The sequence below is a fragment of the Microcaecilia unicolor genome, chromosome 2 (assembly GCF_901765095.1).
Source record: "Microcaecilia unicolor chromosome 2, aMicUni1.1, whole genome shotgun sequence".
Classification (NCBI taxonomy): domain Eukaryota; kingdom Metazoa; phylum Chordata; class Amphibia; order Gymnophiona; family Siphonopidae; genus Microcaecilia; species Microcaecilia unicolor.
This window is the reverse complement of record NC_044032.1, coordinates 473,799,692-473,816,362: the sequence shown is the minus strand read 5'-3', so window position 1 is coordinate 473,816,362 and position 16,671 is coordinate 473,799,692. Positions and strand designations below refer to the sequence as shown.

The 16,671-nt window shown below is 41.7% G+C and overlaps 1 gene segment (V, D, J or C); it reads right to left on the bottom strand.

The window, feature by feature from the left end:
* Positions 1 to 1,744: 1,744 nt before the first annotated feature.
* LOC115462143 lies at positions 1,745 to 2,482 on the bottom strand. The segment is given in 2 exon segments: positions 1,745 to 2,070; positions 2,425 to 2,482. Coding segments are annotated over 2 exon segments (384 nt in total).
* Between the last annotated feature and the right edge of the window lie 14,189 nt (positions 2,483 to 16,671).

The window sequence follows — 16,671 nt, the reverse complement described above, 5'->3', positions numbered from 1 at the left end:
CCAACTATTTTGAACACGTCAACCCCCCCCCCCCCCCCCCCCCCCCACCTTCTCCTTTCTGAACACTAGTGGCCCATTTCAAACTGCATCAAGTTCAAAACTCTATTCCTGGTTTATAAATCAAGGCCTCCCTCTGCTCCAGCCTATTTCAACAACCTCCTCATCATCTATGCCCCCCTTTCTGGTGTCTCCGCTCTGCTGATAATAATCTTCTGGTTTTTCTATCAACCAGCTCAACTTCATCTCTCTACCTCCCATGACTCAGCTTTTTGACATGTTGGTGCAAAACTCTGGAATGACTTTCCCCTTCACATTAGGAATCTGCCCTCTCTCCCAGTCTTTAAGCAAATCCTTTTAAACCACCTCTTTTCTACTTGCGTTTCCATTGCCGCTTGAATCTCTCTAGTTTGTTTTAACCTCTTTTTGCTCTCTTTGTTATGCTTTGGAACAGCCTATTTATTTTTTTTTGTTCTCTCTGTCTGCAAACTGATTAGTTGCCTATCCACCTTATAATTGAAAGAGAAAAACGCCTAGATTTCGACCCAAATCGGGAGATAGACGTTTATCTCACAAAAACGAATAAATCGGTATAATGGAAAGCCAATTTTGGACGTTTTCAACTGCACTCCATCGCGGAAGCGTACAAAGTTGATGGGGGCATGTCGGAGGAGTGGTGAAGGCGGGACTGTGGCGTGGTTATCACCCGAACAGAGATGGGCGCCTTTCGCCGATAATGGAAAAAAAGTATGCGTTTGTAGCTAGAATTTAGGGCACTTTTCCTGGACCCTGTTTTTTCATGAATAAGGCCCCAAAAAGTGCCCTAAATGACCAGATTACCACCAGAGGGAATCGGGGATGACCTCCCCTGACTCCCCCAGTGGTCACTAACCCCCTCCCACCACAAAAAAATGATGTTTCACAACTTTTTATTTTCACCCTCAAATGTCATACCCACCTCCCTGGCAGCAGTGTGCAGGTCCCTGGTGCAGTTGTTAGGGGATGCAGTGGACTTCAGGCAGGTGGACCCAGGCCCATCCCCCCCTACCTGTTACAATTGTGCTGCTTAATGCTTAGTCGTCCAACCCCCCAAAACCCACTGTACCCACATGTAGGTGCCCCCCTTCACCCCTTAGGGCTATAGTAATGGTGTAGACTTGTGAGTGGTGGGTTTTGAGGGGGATTTGGGGGGGCTCAACACCCAAGGGAAGGGTGCTATGCACCTGGGAGCTCTTTTACCTTTTTTTTTTGTTTTTGTAAAGTGCCCCCTAGGGTGCCCGGTTGGTGTCCTGGCATGTGAGGGGGACCAGTGCACTACGACTCCTGGCCCCTCCCACAAACAAATGCCTTGGATTTATTCGTTTCTGAGCTGGGTGCTTTCATTTTCCATTATCGCTGAAAAACAAAAACGCCCAGCTCACAAATTGTCGAATAAAACATGGACGTCTATTTTTTTTTCAAAAATACGGTTCGGTCCGCCCCTTCACGGACCCGTTCTCGGAGATAAACGCCCATGGAGATAGACGTTTTCGTTCAATTGTGCCCCTCCACGTGTAGGCCTTTTGCAGTATATCAAATGGTCACAATACATAAATAAAGTAACACTTGTATTAGCATTGGTTAAAATTTATCTCTCTGATTTTTAAATTTTACTTCATGTTTCTATAATGCTATCACAAATGAATGACAGTACAGTGCAAATGCCTGCTATACAAAAGTAATAGGAAGGTTTTTGTACAGGTCTATATCACTGTGTGAGAGGGAGCTCATTAGTCTGCAGACAGAAATAATCTGCAACATCCTCAGCCTGAACTTCGCTGATTGTGAGAGTGAAATCAGTGTCGGAACCACTCCCTCTGAACCGTTCTGGGATCCCAGTTTTACGGGTAGAAGCATTATAGATAAGAAGCTTGGGAGCCTGTCTGGTTTTCTGTTGGTACCAGGATAAGACGTTAACATCATTAACACCATCGTAAAGACTTTCACTGGCTTTACAGCTGATGGTGACTGTGTCCCCCACAGATGCTGATAAGGACTCTGGAGTCTGAGTCATCACAGTCTCTCCACTGGAATCTATAAATAGAAAGAAAATGTATTAACACTATTAATGCAAAGTCACTACTAATATGAAGTACTAATATTTATAGCTTTACTTATTAAAATAGTAATGTTGTAAGCTGGTTAGTGTGATTAAAAGATTAATTATTAAACATGTTACTATTAATATTGAAGAGGATATATTTGTTCATTTTATTATGAGAAGGGGCCTTGAATGAGGGGCTGACACCTGAGGAAGCTGGTTAAAACTGTTAATTAAAGTACACTAAATTAATATTACATTAGAGAACCTGACATAAGCATTCCAGTCTCTGTACTATTAAAAATGTGGTCCTTACTATTATCCTGCAAATATTGGTGTGATCTTACCTTGGATCCAGAGAAAATGTATTAGCATGAGCTGCAGGAGCTGAGTGAGTGTCGTCATATTCATAGTTTTAAACTGGTAGCTGCTGATCAATTAACCATGAAGGAAAAATGTGACATTTATAACTCATGAAAACAGTCTGAGTTTCTCTAGTGTGAATATGCAAAACAACTGATATGTGCAAATACAATTCTGTATCTGAAAACCCAGAAAACAGTGTAATATGTTTTTTTTAATTCTTACAGAGGGAACTGTATTCATATGAAGATTTAAGTACAGCATATCTATGTACCTTTAAGCAGATATTAAGCTACCTTTTAAACCGGACCACTGACTAATGACTGTGCAGCTCTAAACCTTTATGAATAAGTTATTCTTATACAAATAAGGACAACTTTTTATACTGTTCACTTAGGGATCCTTTTACTAAAGTTATGCTAGCAATTCCTACACGGCACATATGATGAAGCCCATTCAGTTCCTATTTTGTCGCATTTGTTGAGGGAGAATCGCTAGCATGGCCTAGTAAAAGGAGCCCTTATAGAGGTAACTTTGTCTAGATAGCAGCAGAATATTACAGGTATTTGGTTAAATTCAGACTCTACCCCTGGAAGGCACCTGACTCCTCTTCAAGATACACTAATACATTTTGGCCATATCTTGACTTATATAGCTTATTTGTATCCAAATAAGTGGCCAGAAAATTGAAGAAAAATCAATTATGTGATCAGACCTCAATGCTGACTGCAAAAGAGGCTTTGAAAACACCCCCACAGTTTTCTTTAAAAATCCCAGTATTTAGAGATGCCATGATGCAATTTTATCCCAATTTTAGATTTCATTGAAGAGATATTTTATTGTACTTTTAAAAAAAATTTTATAAGCTGCCTAATTCACCTGTACTGTAATCTCCTAGGTAGAGTACAATTAAAATATACTCAATAATTTTAAAAAATTACAATGTGTAGTGCAAACAAAACCATCAACACGTTACTAGTCAAAGCATTAAAACAAATATAAGAAATTCAAAAAACATAAAAAGCCTGCAACCCAAGAACAAACTAACCCCCTTGCTTACAAATTCACACAGCCCATTCAAAGTGAATGGGCTGTGTCAGCATTACCGCCCCATCAGCCGCTAGCATGACTTTGTTTACCTGGGTATAAGAGGCCCGTTTACTTAGCCACAGCTGAATCTAGGCTTGGTGTGTGCTAATGCAGCACTTTCCCACACACTAAGTCCGGGTTTACTGCTGCAGTATATTAAGGACTTTTTTTTCCCTTTTTTTTTAGGCCCTGTGCTAATTTTTCAATTAGTGCATGGGACTTCCAAAAAAAATAATGCAGGATCACTTACCACCTCCTATTGAGGAGGCTTTCATTGCTGGAGTATATATATGGTACCCAAACCTATGCGTCCAAATTTGGCCGTGAATGTGAGATATGCGCACAAATATATTGGATAATGAGCTCTGAGCTATCAATAACTGGGGACTAACAACTAATTATTGAAGTTAAGTGGCACTCTTTAAAAGATGTGCACACATCTTGATGCACTGTATTCTATGAAGCATGGCTCCTAACTCCCATGGTGCATATCTGAAAAGGGGAGTGTGGCCATAGGCATATCGGAGCCATTCCAAAAAATTGCACAAGGAATTACAGAATATTGCCTAACTTGGGTACTGGCATTTATGCCAAGTTTTAGCAGGCAGTTAGGTGTGAGATCCTTGCTAAATGCTATTCTAAGTACATAAGTAGTGCCATACTGGGAAAGACCAAAGGTCCATCTAGCCCAGCATCCTGTCACCGACAGTGGCCAATCCAGGTCAAGGGCACCTGGCACGCTCCCCAAACGTAAAAGGTTTATGGTTTATAGTTTTTTTTAGAATTTGCTATACTGCCATGAATAACTGGCAGCTCTCAGTGGGTCACAATAATCCAACAACAATCAGAAATGGAAAAGAACAACAAAATTGATGGAAAAGTGTATAGTACAGGTAGTGGCGTACCAAGGGGGGGCGGTGGGGGCCATCTATCCCGGGTGCACGCCGCTGGGGGGGTGCCACGCGCCTGTTGGCTACGAGTCCGCTTGTTACCGCCCTGCTGTTCCCTCTGCGTGGAACAGGTTAAATCCTGTTCCGGGGCAGAGGGAGCCGCAGGGAGGGAACGAGCGGACTCGGAGCTAACAGGCGCGCGGCACCCCCCCCCCATCAGGTAAAAATGCACCCGGGGGGGTGCTGCACCCGGGGAGGGGGTGTTGTTTCGACGGGGGGGGGCGCTGCACCCAGGGGGGGGTTCATCAGCAATCCGCCCCGGGTGTCAGCCAGGCTAGGAATGCCACTGAGTACAGGCACTCAGTAGGAGGTGAAGAAAAGATGAGCAGGAGGTGCAAGAGCAGGAAATAAACTATAAGGGGGAGAGAAGGAGAAGGACAGCAGCAGTTGGTGCAATAGTTCAGTCCAGGGAGAAAGCCTTGGTGAACAACCAGGTCTTTAATTTTGATTTGAAAGTCTTAAGCGAGGTTTCTGCATGGATGTCTAAGGGGAGGGAGTTCCAATGTGAAGGGGCTTTAAATAAGAAAGCACGATGATGGGTAGATTCTAACTGGACAAGTTTCAGGCTAGGTAGAACTAGATGGTGATCATTCAGCGAACGAAGACGAACTGGTGAATATGGAATAGTGAGAAATAGTGTGTTAGGCCAATCCTAAGGGACTGGAATGCAAGGACTAGTAATTTAAATAGTATGCTTTGGTGGATCGGTAACCAGTGATACTTTTGTAACAGCAGGAACACATGGTCATAGCAATGGACATGACATAGAAACCAGATGGCCGTTTTCTGCAGGGGCTGGAGTTTCTTAACAGAAGCCTGAGTATGTTATAGTAATCCAGTCTCATAACAAGCAAAGCAAGGATTAAAGAATGAAAGATTTTGAACTAAAGTAGTGTTGGATGGTGTGGAGCTGATGGAGTATGAAGAAGCCTGATTTACACACATTTGAAATCTGAGGTGTGTCCTTTATCAAATAGCAATTAGCACTGAATTTTTTCAGTACCTATATTTTGGGACTGTTTATTGAATTTCATTTCAGTGCTCTCATGCTATGTCCGTGTTATCCAGGTAGAGCGCACTCCTCAGAACATGCTAGCTGGATAATGATTTCACATCCAATGCCTTCCCATGCCATTACCCCTTCCAAAAAATATTTTAGAAAAATAAATATTTCATGATTAGTGTTCATTAAGAGGCAAACTACCACAAGACTCTTTAACATATTTTGTGGTACATCCTTTTTCCCATGTTAAGCGTACATTAGCGCTTAACACAATTTATTTATTTATTTATTCATAGTTGTATCCCACAATTATCCAAAAATGAGTTTCGGTTCAATATGGCTTATATTTAACAGTTGTTAGAGATTGCATTGATTCAATTACATTTGCAAGTTGTATGATGATTTGTTTTACGGTGGTTGGCAAGATAACTATTAGTGCATATGGAATAGTCATTGGGTTTCCTGAGAAGATATGTCTTAGTTCATTTCTTAAATGAAAATATGCATTACAATTGGAAGTTGTGTTGTGTATTGTTGTTCCAGAATGAGTAGTGCATATTTTACTCATAGAAGGGGTCTTTTACTAAAGATTAGCTCAATTTATCTGCAGCAGGGCCCATTTTATTCCTACAGGTCCTGCAGCAAATAACTCGAGCTAACCTTTAGTAAAAGACCCCCAGAATTTCCTGAAAAGGTAGGTGTTTTGGTCTTTTATGAATTGGAGGTAGTTCGTGATGCTTCTTATGGCTATGGGCTATTTTGAGCCCAGATAGTTAAATCCCACCATGTAGGAGGACTTGTATGTTTTTGCAGTTGGGCAGGTGAAGTAGTAGGTAACTTCTGGTTCCTGGGTTTGCATTTCTTGGTGATAGTTCGATAATGTCTAGCATGTAGTCCGGTGACATACCAAACAGTATTTTGAAGATGATTGTGCTGGTTTTGAACAATAGTCTGGCCTTACATAGTAATGTGGTATCATAGTAGATGACGGCAGAGAAAGACCTGCACGGTCCATCCAGTCTGCCCAACAAGATAAACTCATATGTGCTACCTTTTGTGTATACCTGACCTTGATTAGTATCTGCCATTTTCACGGCACAGACTGTAGAAGTCTGCCCAGCACTAGCCCCACCTCCCAACCACCAGCCGCACACCCCCCCCCCCCCCCTCCCACACACACACCGGCTCTGCCACCCAATCTCCGCTAAACTTCTGAGGATCCATTCCTTGATTGGGAGACAATGTAGTGTTTTGAGTAGTGTGGTTGCTCTATCATATTTTGACTTTTTGAATATCAATTTCACTGCTGTGCTTTGGACGGTCTCCAACAATCAGTAGGTTTTCTTTGCAGATTACATATTCTGCATTACAATAGTCTAGTTGGGACAATCAGTGTCTAAACTATAAGATGGAATGACTGTCTAGGGAAATAATCTCTGATTCTTCTCAGTTCCATAGTGTTTTGAAGCTTTTTGACATGATCTTCAAAGCTCAGATGTTTGTCGAGAATGATTCTTAGTATTTTTATTTGTGTTTCGATTGTAAAGGATTGTTGATCTATTATGAGGTTTTGGTAAATAGTGGGATTCTGCTGGCTGGGTAAAACCAGGTGTTTGGTTTTGTCTCTGTTCAGTTTAAGTTTGACAGTCATGGCCCAATTTCCCATGAGGTTGAGTCCTTTTTTGGCCTTATCTAGTATCTCTGTGATGCTGTTGTTGAAAGGTATGTAGATGGTGACATCTTCTGCGTATATGAATGGATTTAAACCCATTTTTTCCAGTTTCTTGCCAAGTGGAGCCATCAGAACATTGAATAATATTGGTGATATCAGGAACCCTGAGGGACCCCACATTCAGCGATCCAGGAGTCTGAAAATTAATTGGACATCTTGATAAGGAAGGATCTAGTTCTTAAAAAACCATTGAACCTGGCTGATGCTTTTCCAATTATTCCTATGTTGTTGAGAAGGGTCATTAACACTGTGTGGCCTACTAGGTCGAAAGCGCTTGACATATCGAATTGTAGTAGTAGTGTTGACTGGCCTTTGCTTATTATTCTTCTGAATTTTGTGCTCAGGGTGGTTATGACTGTTTCAGTGCTATAACATGACCTGAAGCTTGATTGAGAGGTGTGGAGGACTGAATAGTGCGTTAGGTATTCCATTAATTGATGTGCTACTCGTCCCTCCACTGTTTTTGTCAGCAGTGGTATTGATGCCACTGGTCTGTAATTAGTGAGTTCACTGATCTTTCTGGTGGTGTCTTTAGGGATTGGAGTGAGTATGATGTTGCCTTTGTCAGAATGGAAATGGCCTTTCGAGAACATGTGTTCTATGTGTTCATGAACCAATCTGTAATAAAAGGGCACCTAAAATCATGCAGTATTAAAAGCTGTACAAACAACCAATCTTTCAGCTTTTTTCTGAAAGCAACATGGTTTCAGACCTTAACACAGACAGAAGAGTGTTTCATATAAACTTACTAGCCACTTAAAGAGCAGAGTCTATACAAACTGAGTCAGCCTCCTCACTGAAGGGTGTTCCAACCAGAGGTGTAGCCAGTATGGGGCCACGGGGGCCTGGGCCCCCATAGATTTGTCCCTGGACCCCCCTGCCGACGACCCGACGACCCCCCTCCCGCAGCCGCCTACCTTTGCTGGCGGGGGTTCCCCAACCCCCGCCAGCCGAGCCGAGGTCCTCTTCTTCCCATTCCTGTGCAAGGCTTCGTTCTAGTCAGACGTCCTGCGCGGGATTAGGAAGAAGAGGACCTCGCCTCGGCTCGGCTGGCGGGGGTTGGGGGTCCCCGCCATCAAAGGTAGGTGGCTGTGGGAGGGGGGTCGTCGGCAGGGGGGGGTCAAAGTTGGTGGGGGGGTTAGCAATGGCAGGGGGCGTCAGCAATGGCAGGGGGTTGGCGGCACTGGGGAGGGGCTAAAATGTGCCTCTTCACTTCGGGCTCTGAACCCCCCTCCCGCCGAAGTCTGGCTACGCCCCTGGTTCCAACTTTTTAATCCTAGCAGAGCATTGAGGGTCTTTTACTAAGGTGTGCTCACATTTTTAGCAAGCACTAAAATTGTGGGCATGTTAAACGTTAGAGATGCATAGCATGCCCAGAATTTTAGCGCACACCCAGATTTAGGTGTCAATTATAGAATATGCTTACTTGATGTTTTAGCATGATATCTGCACATATTCATTTACGCCAATGAAAATCTGGTGTAAAGCTCAGCTTGTAGGTTTAGGCTCACTGGACCATATTCTATAACTGGGCACCTAAATTTTGGAAAGCCCATGAAACACCCTTTTCCCCACCCATAATCAGACCCGTTTTTGCCTCCATGTGATAGAAGTTCGGCACACATCATTACAGAATACACATGAGCTGAAAAATAGCCTGCGCTGGTGTAGACACGTGTATTGGATGCGCACTGGTCCATTTATCAGCGCACCTGCAAAAAAGGCTTTTCTTCCTGAAAATGGACGTGTGGCAAAATTGGCGCGCATTCTTTTTTGAGCCTGAGACCTTACCACGATCCATTGACCTAGCGGTATGGTCTCACGCGTGAACCAGACGATAATCATTGGCCAGCATAGAATAACAATTACCAAGTGGTTTATGCCACGTGCCAGAAATATGTTTTATTTTGCAGCGCGCATAGTGGACACACATAAAAAATGAAATTGCCACCCGAGCCACGTGGTAGCCAGCAGTAGTTTGAAATTGATGCGTGTTGGATGCATGTATGAACCTATTGAGCTTATGTTTGAAAGAGATCGCCGGCCATCTTGGTATAATCAAAAGCCAATTTTGGCCGGCGCCAACTGCTTTTCATCGCGGAGCCGACCAACCTTCAAGGGAGGGTACAGAAGGCGGGATGGGGTGGAGTGGGGGTGGGACGGGAGCGTGGTTATGAGATGGCCAGCTTCACCCCATAATGGAAAAAAGATGGCCAGCTCACAGGAGCATTTCACCGGCTGCACTTTGTCCATTTATTTTTAGGTCCAAGTCACAAAAAAGTGCCCCAATTGACCAGATGACCACTGGAGGGAAGCGGGGATCACCTCCCCTTACTCTCCCAGTGGTAACTAACCCCCTCCCACCTAAAAAAAAAAAAAATTTTAAAGATTTTTGCCAGCCTGTATGCCAGCCTGAAATGTCATACCCAGCTCCCTGACAGCAGTATGCAAGTCCCTGGAGCAGTATTTAGTGGGTGCAGTGCACTTCAGGCAGGCGGACCCAGGCCTGTCCCCCCCTACCTGTTCCACTTGTGGTGGTTAATGTTGAGCCCTCAAAAAAAAAAACCAAAACTCACTGTACCCACATGTAGGTGCCCCCCTTCACCCCTTAGGGCTATGGTAATGGTGTAGAGTTGTGGGGAGTGGGTTTTGGTGGGGATTTGGGGAGCTCAGTACCCAAGGTAAGGGAGCTATGCACCTGGGTTAGAGCACCAGTCTTGCAATCTAGAGGTGGCCAGTTCAAATTCCACTGTTGCTCCTTGTGATCTTGGACAAGTCACTTAACCCCCCATTCCGTCAGGTACAAACTTAGATTGTGAGCTCATTTGGGACAGAGAAATATCCAGTGTACCTGAATGTAACTCACCTTGAAGTACTACTGAAAAAGGTATGAGCAAATCTAAATAAATGTGATGCCTTACTAGCAATGGTACCAGAGTACTAACAGAATTGAAAAATTAACTTGCAGAACTATTTTTAGTAATACATATTTTATCTTTAAAATCAAGCTGGGCTTCGTGGACCTTCAGTCAGTCCCAGACAACACTTATGTTCTTATAAGATGTAATAGGGCAATTTGACAAATTGAAGAATAGCAAATTGCCTGGACCAGATGGTATTCATCAAAGAGCACTGATAGAATTGAAAAATGAAATTGCAGAACTATTGTTAACAATATGTAATTTATCTTTAAAATCAAGCATTGTACCGGAAGACTGGAGGGTGGCCAATGTAATGCTGATTTTTTTTTTAAAGGTTCCAGAGGTGATCTAGGAAATTATAGACCTGTGAGCCTAATGTTGGTGCTGGGCAAAATGGTAGAGACTATTATAAAGAACAAAATTACAGAGCATATTCATATGCACGAATTAAAGAGTCAAAGCCAACATGAATTTAGTGAAGAGAAATCTGGCCTTACCAATCTACTACATTTCTTTGAAGGGATGATCAAACATATGGATAAAGGTGAGCCAGTTGATATTGTGTATCTGGATTTTCAAAAGCCATTCGACAAAGTACCTCACATAATACTCTACAGGAAACTGGAGCATCATTGGATAAGAGAGAATGTTCTATTATGGATTAAAAAGTGGTTAAAAGATAGAAAACAGAAAGTAAGGTTATATGGTCAGTATTCTCAATAGAGAAGGGTAGATAGTGGGGTTCCCCAGGGGTCTGGGCTGGGACCATCGCTTTTTAAAATTTTTATAAATGATCTATAGATGGAAGTAACTATGAAGTAATTAAATTTGCTGATGAGACAAAGCTGTTCAAAGTTGTTAAATCGTAACAGGATTGTGAAAAATTACAAGAGGACCTTATGAGAGTGGGAGATTGGGCATCCAAATGGCAGATGACATTTAATGTGAGCAAGTGCAAAGTGATGCATGTGGGAAAGAGGAATCCAAAATATAGCTACATAATGCAAGGTTCCACATTAGGAGTCATCGACCAGGAAAGGGATCTAGGTGTCATTGTTGATGATACATTGAAACCCTCTGCTCAATGTGCGATGGCGCCTAGGAAAGCAAATAGAATGTTAGGTATTATTAGGAAAGGAATGGAAAACAAAAATGAGAAAGTTATAATTCCTTTTTTATTGCTCCATTGTGTGTCCGCACCTCTATTACTATGTGCAATTCTGGTACCACATCTCAAAAAAGATATAGTGGAATTATAAAAGGTACAGAGAAGGGTGATGAAAATGGTAAACGGGATGGGATGACTTCCCTATGAGGAAAGGCTAAAGAACAGGTAGATATGAATCACTTTATTACTCTTTCCAAAAATAGGATAAGGGAGCATGCAATGAAGCTACACATTAGTAAATTTAAAACAAATTGGAGAAAATATTTCTTCACTCAACGTGTAATTAAACTCTGGAATTCATTGCCAGAGAATGTGGTAACAGCAGTTACCTTAGCAGGGTTTCAAAAAGGGTTGGATAACTTCCTAAAAGAAAAGTTCATAAGCCATTATTAAGATGGCCTTGGGGAAAATCCACTGTTTATTTCTAGGATAAGCAGCATAAAATCTATTGTACTGTTACATGTAACCTGGATTGGCCATTGTTGGAAACACGATGCTGGACTTGATTGACCTTCGGTCCATCCCAGTATGGCAATGCTAAACATACTTATTGATAAACAGACACTGAAGCAATAAAGGATTTATGCTAAAGGCCCCATTAGTTATTATTTATCTTAAAAACACACAAGTTTTACTTCCATGTTTCAACAGGAACTGAAAGTTTTGATTGGTCTTTAACAGAAGAGAAAGGTTTTTGTATGTGTCTGTATCACTGTGGATATGAGGCCAGCTGCTGCAATAATAATCTGCAGCATCCTCAGATTGAACTCCATTGATTGTGAGAGTGAAATCAGTCCCAGATCCACTGCCACTGAACCGCTCTGGAACCCCTGATTCTCGGTTAGAGGCACGGTAAATCATACCCTTTGGGGATCCTCCTGGTTTCTGTTGATACCAGTGTAAGTAACTGATGCCATCTGAATGGACCAAACTAGAACTGGATTTGCAGGTAAGGGTGACTCTGTCCCCCACAGACACTAATATGGATTCTGGAGACTGAGTCAACACATTCTGCCCAAAGGAATCTAGTTTTAATGCATTAAGAGAGAGAGAGTGAAAGAAAAACAATTATAAATATGTAGTTTTAAAGTCAGTGTTGAAGTGTAAACAAAAGTTGTATCATCATAGTTTTAAAAAGAAGTATTGTAGTTTTAAGGATAAAAAAATGTATTTTTTTTAAGTAAGTTGTATTTGTTCCATTAATCTTGTGTTCTTCCTCAGGTTTCTACCTTGACTGCAGAAAATGAGTAAGTAGATTATCGTAACTCTCATCCTGACACCTAGATAGTACCAAGCAATGATCACTGATGCATGAAGTATATCATGAAATATTTATATCTCCTTAGACCCACCAGAAATATCACTGGAGTGTGAACATGCAAAGGAGCCAATCTTTCCTTAACAGCTGTTTCAGTTACTATTGAATGATAAATCTGTTGCATATGCAAACTGGGGGGTAGGTTTAATGCAGAAAAACATCCAAAATGCAGCCAAAACATCCAAATGACTATTTTTGAATCCCATTTTAAAGATGTTTTTCTATGCAGTTTATATACAGTGCATCAAAATCACAAGGGTGTGTGTTGGGGGGGGGGGAGGGGTTGGGAGTATGATTTAGGCATTCCTAATACTTGGATGTTTTTCTACCATCATGGGACATAGCAAAAACGTCTAGGGCTAAAAGTAAGACATTTTGGTTTAGACCTGTTTCAATCACTTCTAAGTCACAAAAACGTACCTTAAATGGCCAAATGCTCAATGGAGGCATGACCTCCCCCCGCCCCCCCAGTACTCTTCCAGTGGTCACTGACCCCCCTGCCCCTCCCCCAAAATATGAAAGAAATAGTACTTACCAGCCTCTATGACAGCGTCAGATGTTACATCCAGTCCTATTAGAGCATCAAGTAGGTTCCTGGAGTAGCCTAGTAGTGGGTGCAGTGCACTGTAAAGAAGAAGACCCAGTCCCATATCCCATTCTAACTGTTATATTTGTGTTTAAAAGTATGAGTCCTCCAAAACCCACCCAAACCCTACTATACCCAACTATAAATGACACCTAAACCTAAGGGCTATTGTAGTGGTGTACAGTAGATTTTTGGTGGGTTTTGGAGGGCTCACTATACAATATAAGTGGCTAAAGCTGAGATATCTACCTGTGACCTCTTATGTGAAGTCCGCTGCAGTGCTCCCCAGGGTGCCCCACTGCTCTGCTGGGATGTCTGTGTGGCCAGTCTACTAAAAATGCTGGTCCCCTCCAATAAGTCCTAATGGCTTGTTTTTTTGCATTTTTCCCTTGGATGATATGAACAACTAATTGCTAAGCGCTAACCAGTAATAGTCAGCCAGGGATAGGGGGATATCCCCAGCTGAATATTGCTGGATAGTCGGCTAAGTGCCATTTAGGTGGATAAATTGTTCTGAATATTGGCAGGTCTATTTTCTAAAAATTGTTTCTTCAGAGTTGCAAATTAGAAAAATATGGCAAATATATGGGGGATACTGGAAGGATAACAGTGTTTTCCACAGAGATAAGGAATGAGGAGAGAGGAAAGCTGGGTGTCGGAGGAAGAGAAGATGCTCAGTCTTGGTCATGATCAGTTTCAGATGGAGGTGGGACATCCAGGCAGCAATGTCAGACAAGAAGGCCTAGATTGTGTGCAAAGACTACTGCCGTTTAATGTTTAGAAAGTTTGTGTGCACTTTTCTCTTCTTTTAAAAAAAAATTTGTTAGAATTTCTCACAACTTTGAAAGGGAACAGTACCTTTACAAATATACAAACATTTATGGCCCTTTTCCAAGCTGCGGTAAATGCCAACACATGCTTACTGAAGCTTAAAATGGCATACCATGGGGTGAGCTGAGGTGTCTCACAGTACACTTTACATGTGGGAATGCTACCAGCGTGCTATATAATAAAATTCATTTTTTCCTGCAGGAGGCCCGTCTGGAGATAAATAGTGGGTGTGACTGCACTAATCAGCTCCACCATATTGCTGTGCGCTAAATGATTAGCTCACGCTTCATGCACAAGTCCTTAATTCTCAAAGTAGTCCAGAGGAAAGTGACAAAAATGGTATGGAGTTTGCACCAAAAGACATATGAAAATAGACCGGACGACCTGAATATGTATACCCTAAAGAAAAGAAGGGACAGGGGAGATATGATACAGACATTTAATTACTTGAAAGGTATTAATATAGAAACAAATCTTTTCCAGAGAAAGGGAAACTATAAAACTAGAGCACATGAACTGAGTTTGTGGGGTGGTAGATTTAGGAGTAATGTCAGGAAATGCTTTTTCACAGAGTTGGTGGTCGAAACTTGGAATGCCTTCTCGAGGGAGGTGAAATTGTGACAGAATTGGAAAAGGTGTGGGATGAACAGAGGATCTCTAATTAGAAAATGAATGGTATAAAAAAAAACCTAAACTTGTCTGCATGTGTCGAGTGAAGCTTAGATGGCGAATTTGGTTGTGATGATCTAGGCCCAGTGATGGGCAGACTTGTATGGTCTGTGTCCCATATATAGCAATCTGGTTTAGGATAGGCTGGATGGGGCTTCAACAGCAAATTCAGTGGCTGGAACCTGAGTGCAATGCTAGGCAGACTTTTATGGTCTGTGTCCTGCAAATGACAAGATGTATAGGTCCCTGTTTACTAAACCGTGATGTAGGCGTGCAAACATTTTAGCAGAAATTAGTGCATGCTAATGATAGAGACACCCTTCCTATCGTTAGTGTGTACTAATTTTTAGTGCATGCTAAAATGTTTGCGCACGTAAAGCATGGCTTAGTAAACAGGGCCCATAGTCTGGAGTGGACTTCGACAGTAACTCCAGGAGTTGGAACGTAAGGACAGGGCCAGCCAGACTTCTATGGTTTATGTCCCAGAAATGCCAAAGAAAGACCATGATCAAGTATTTTACATCACATTCATTGTTGAGTTAACCATGGATTGATAATGAGTTTGACCGCTGGGCAGATGAGATGGACCATTCAAGTCTTTATCTACCATCACTTACTATGTTGCCTCCTATGAAATGGGTGGTGGTAAGGGCCCACGCAGGAATGGCCATGTGCTAATGGCATTCTTGACAAAGCAGGAAGCAAATCTGAGGAGTAACCTACTGGTTAGTACAATGCACTGTAAACAAAGGACCCAGGTTCAAATCCCACTTTAACTTTTTTTATTTTATTTTTAATTGTGAGCCACCCAGCAACAGAAAAATACTTACTGTACCTAAATATATAAACCACTTGCAAACCTAAAGGCTATTGAAGGGATTTACATTCAGGTACAGAAGGTATGTTTCTGTTCCTGGAAGGCTCGCAATTATAAAATAAGGCCCCCTTTTACAAAGACACACTACGGCTGCCACACGGCATTGCCAACACAACCAGTTAGCTTATCACCTGTGCTGTTCTGCATTGTATGGTTTGATGTGAATTGTATTAGTTAACTTTGTGACTGCTAACTTAAAATGTAAGTTGTATTTCAAGGACTCCTGACGAAGGCTTGCCTGACAAAACACGGCTGTGTCGATCCTTTGATTGCACGCTTGCAGTACTTTGGAAACAAACAAGATTTTTTTTACATCAATCAGCTTTGGCTTCCTCTATTTTTGTTTCCTCACTCCTTTTTGTTGGTTTCTACGTGTTTGTGAGGACTGGAGTTTCTCCTTTTTTGTTCTTTGTGAAGCCCAACAGTACAACATTCACATAATCCCAATGAGATAAAAGCCTCCATAATACCTCATTCATAGAAGTGTATGTTGTGAAATATCAACTCATACATGAAAATTGTATTTGACCGTGTACATTTGTAAACGGGCTGCTCTTTCCGACCTGGATATAATAATTCCAATTTCTACATTCAATCTGAAATGGGGCTGTATATGTCTAAGTGCAGCCACTCCCAGAATATTCCAAATCCAACTCCTGTATTGGATTGGTAAATTTTGCCTTAAAATGATTTATAAATTCAAAATTATCCATTCAACTGACCTGCATAACTGTTTTTCAATACTGACCTGTTATTCTATTTCCATCCAGCAATTACTATATCTAAATTTTCATATGTCATATTGTATTTCACCTGTGATATATTAACTGCTCAAATCTTTCCAAATGTTCTTATATAAAATTTAAGGTCATTCGTTATTGAAATAATGCTGTATAGGTCTCAGGAATAAGCAGATGGTGCCACCTGGTGGTCTTTAATAAAACTACAGCTGATTTCTCTAAAACCTGGTACATTTTTAAGAAATGCTGTACCTGTAGACTGTAAGTACCGAATTTAGGTGTGGATTCAGAAAACGCATTTCATGTGATAAATATTTCAGTATCAAAATCAATGAAAACTAGTGAAC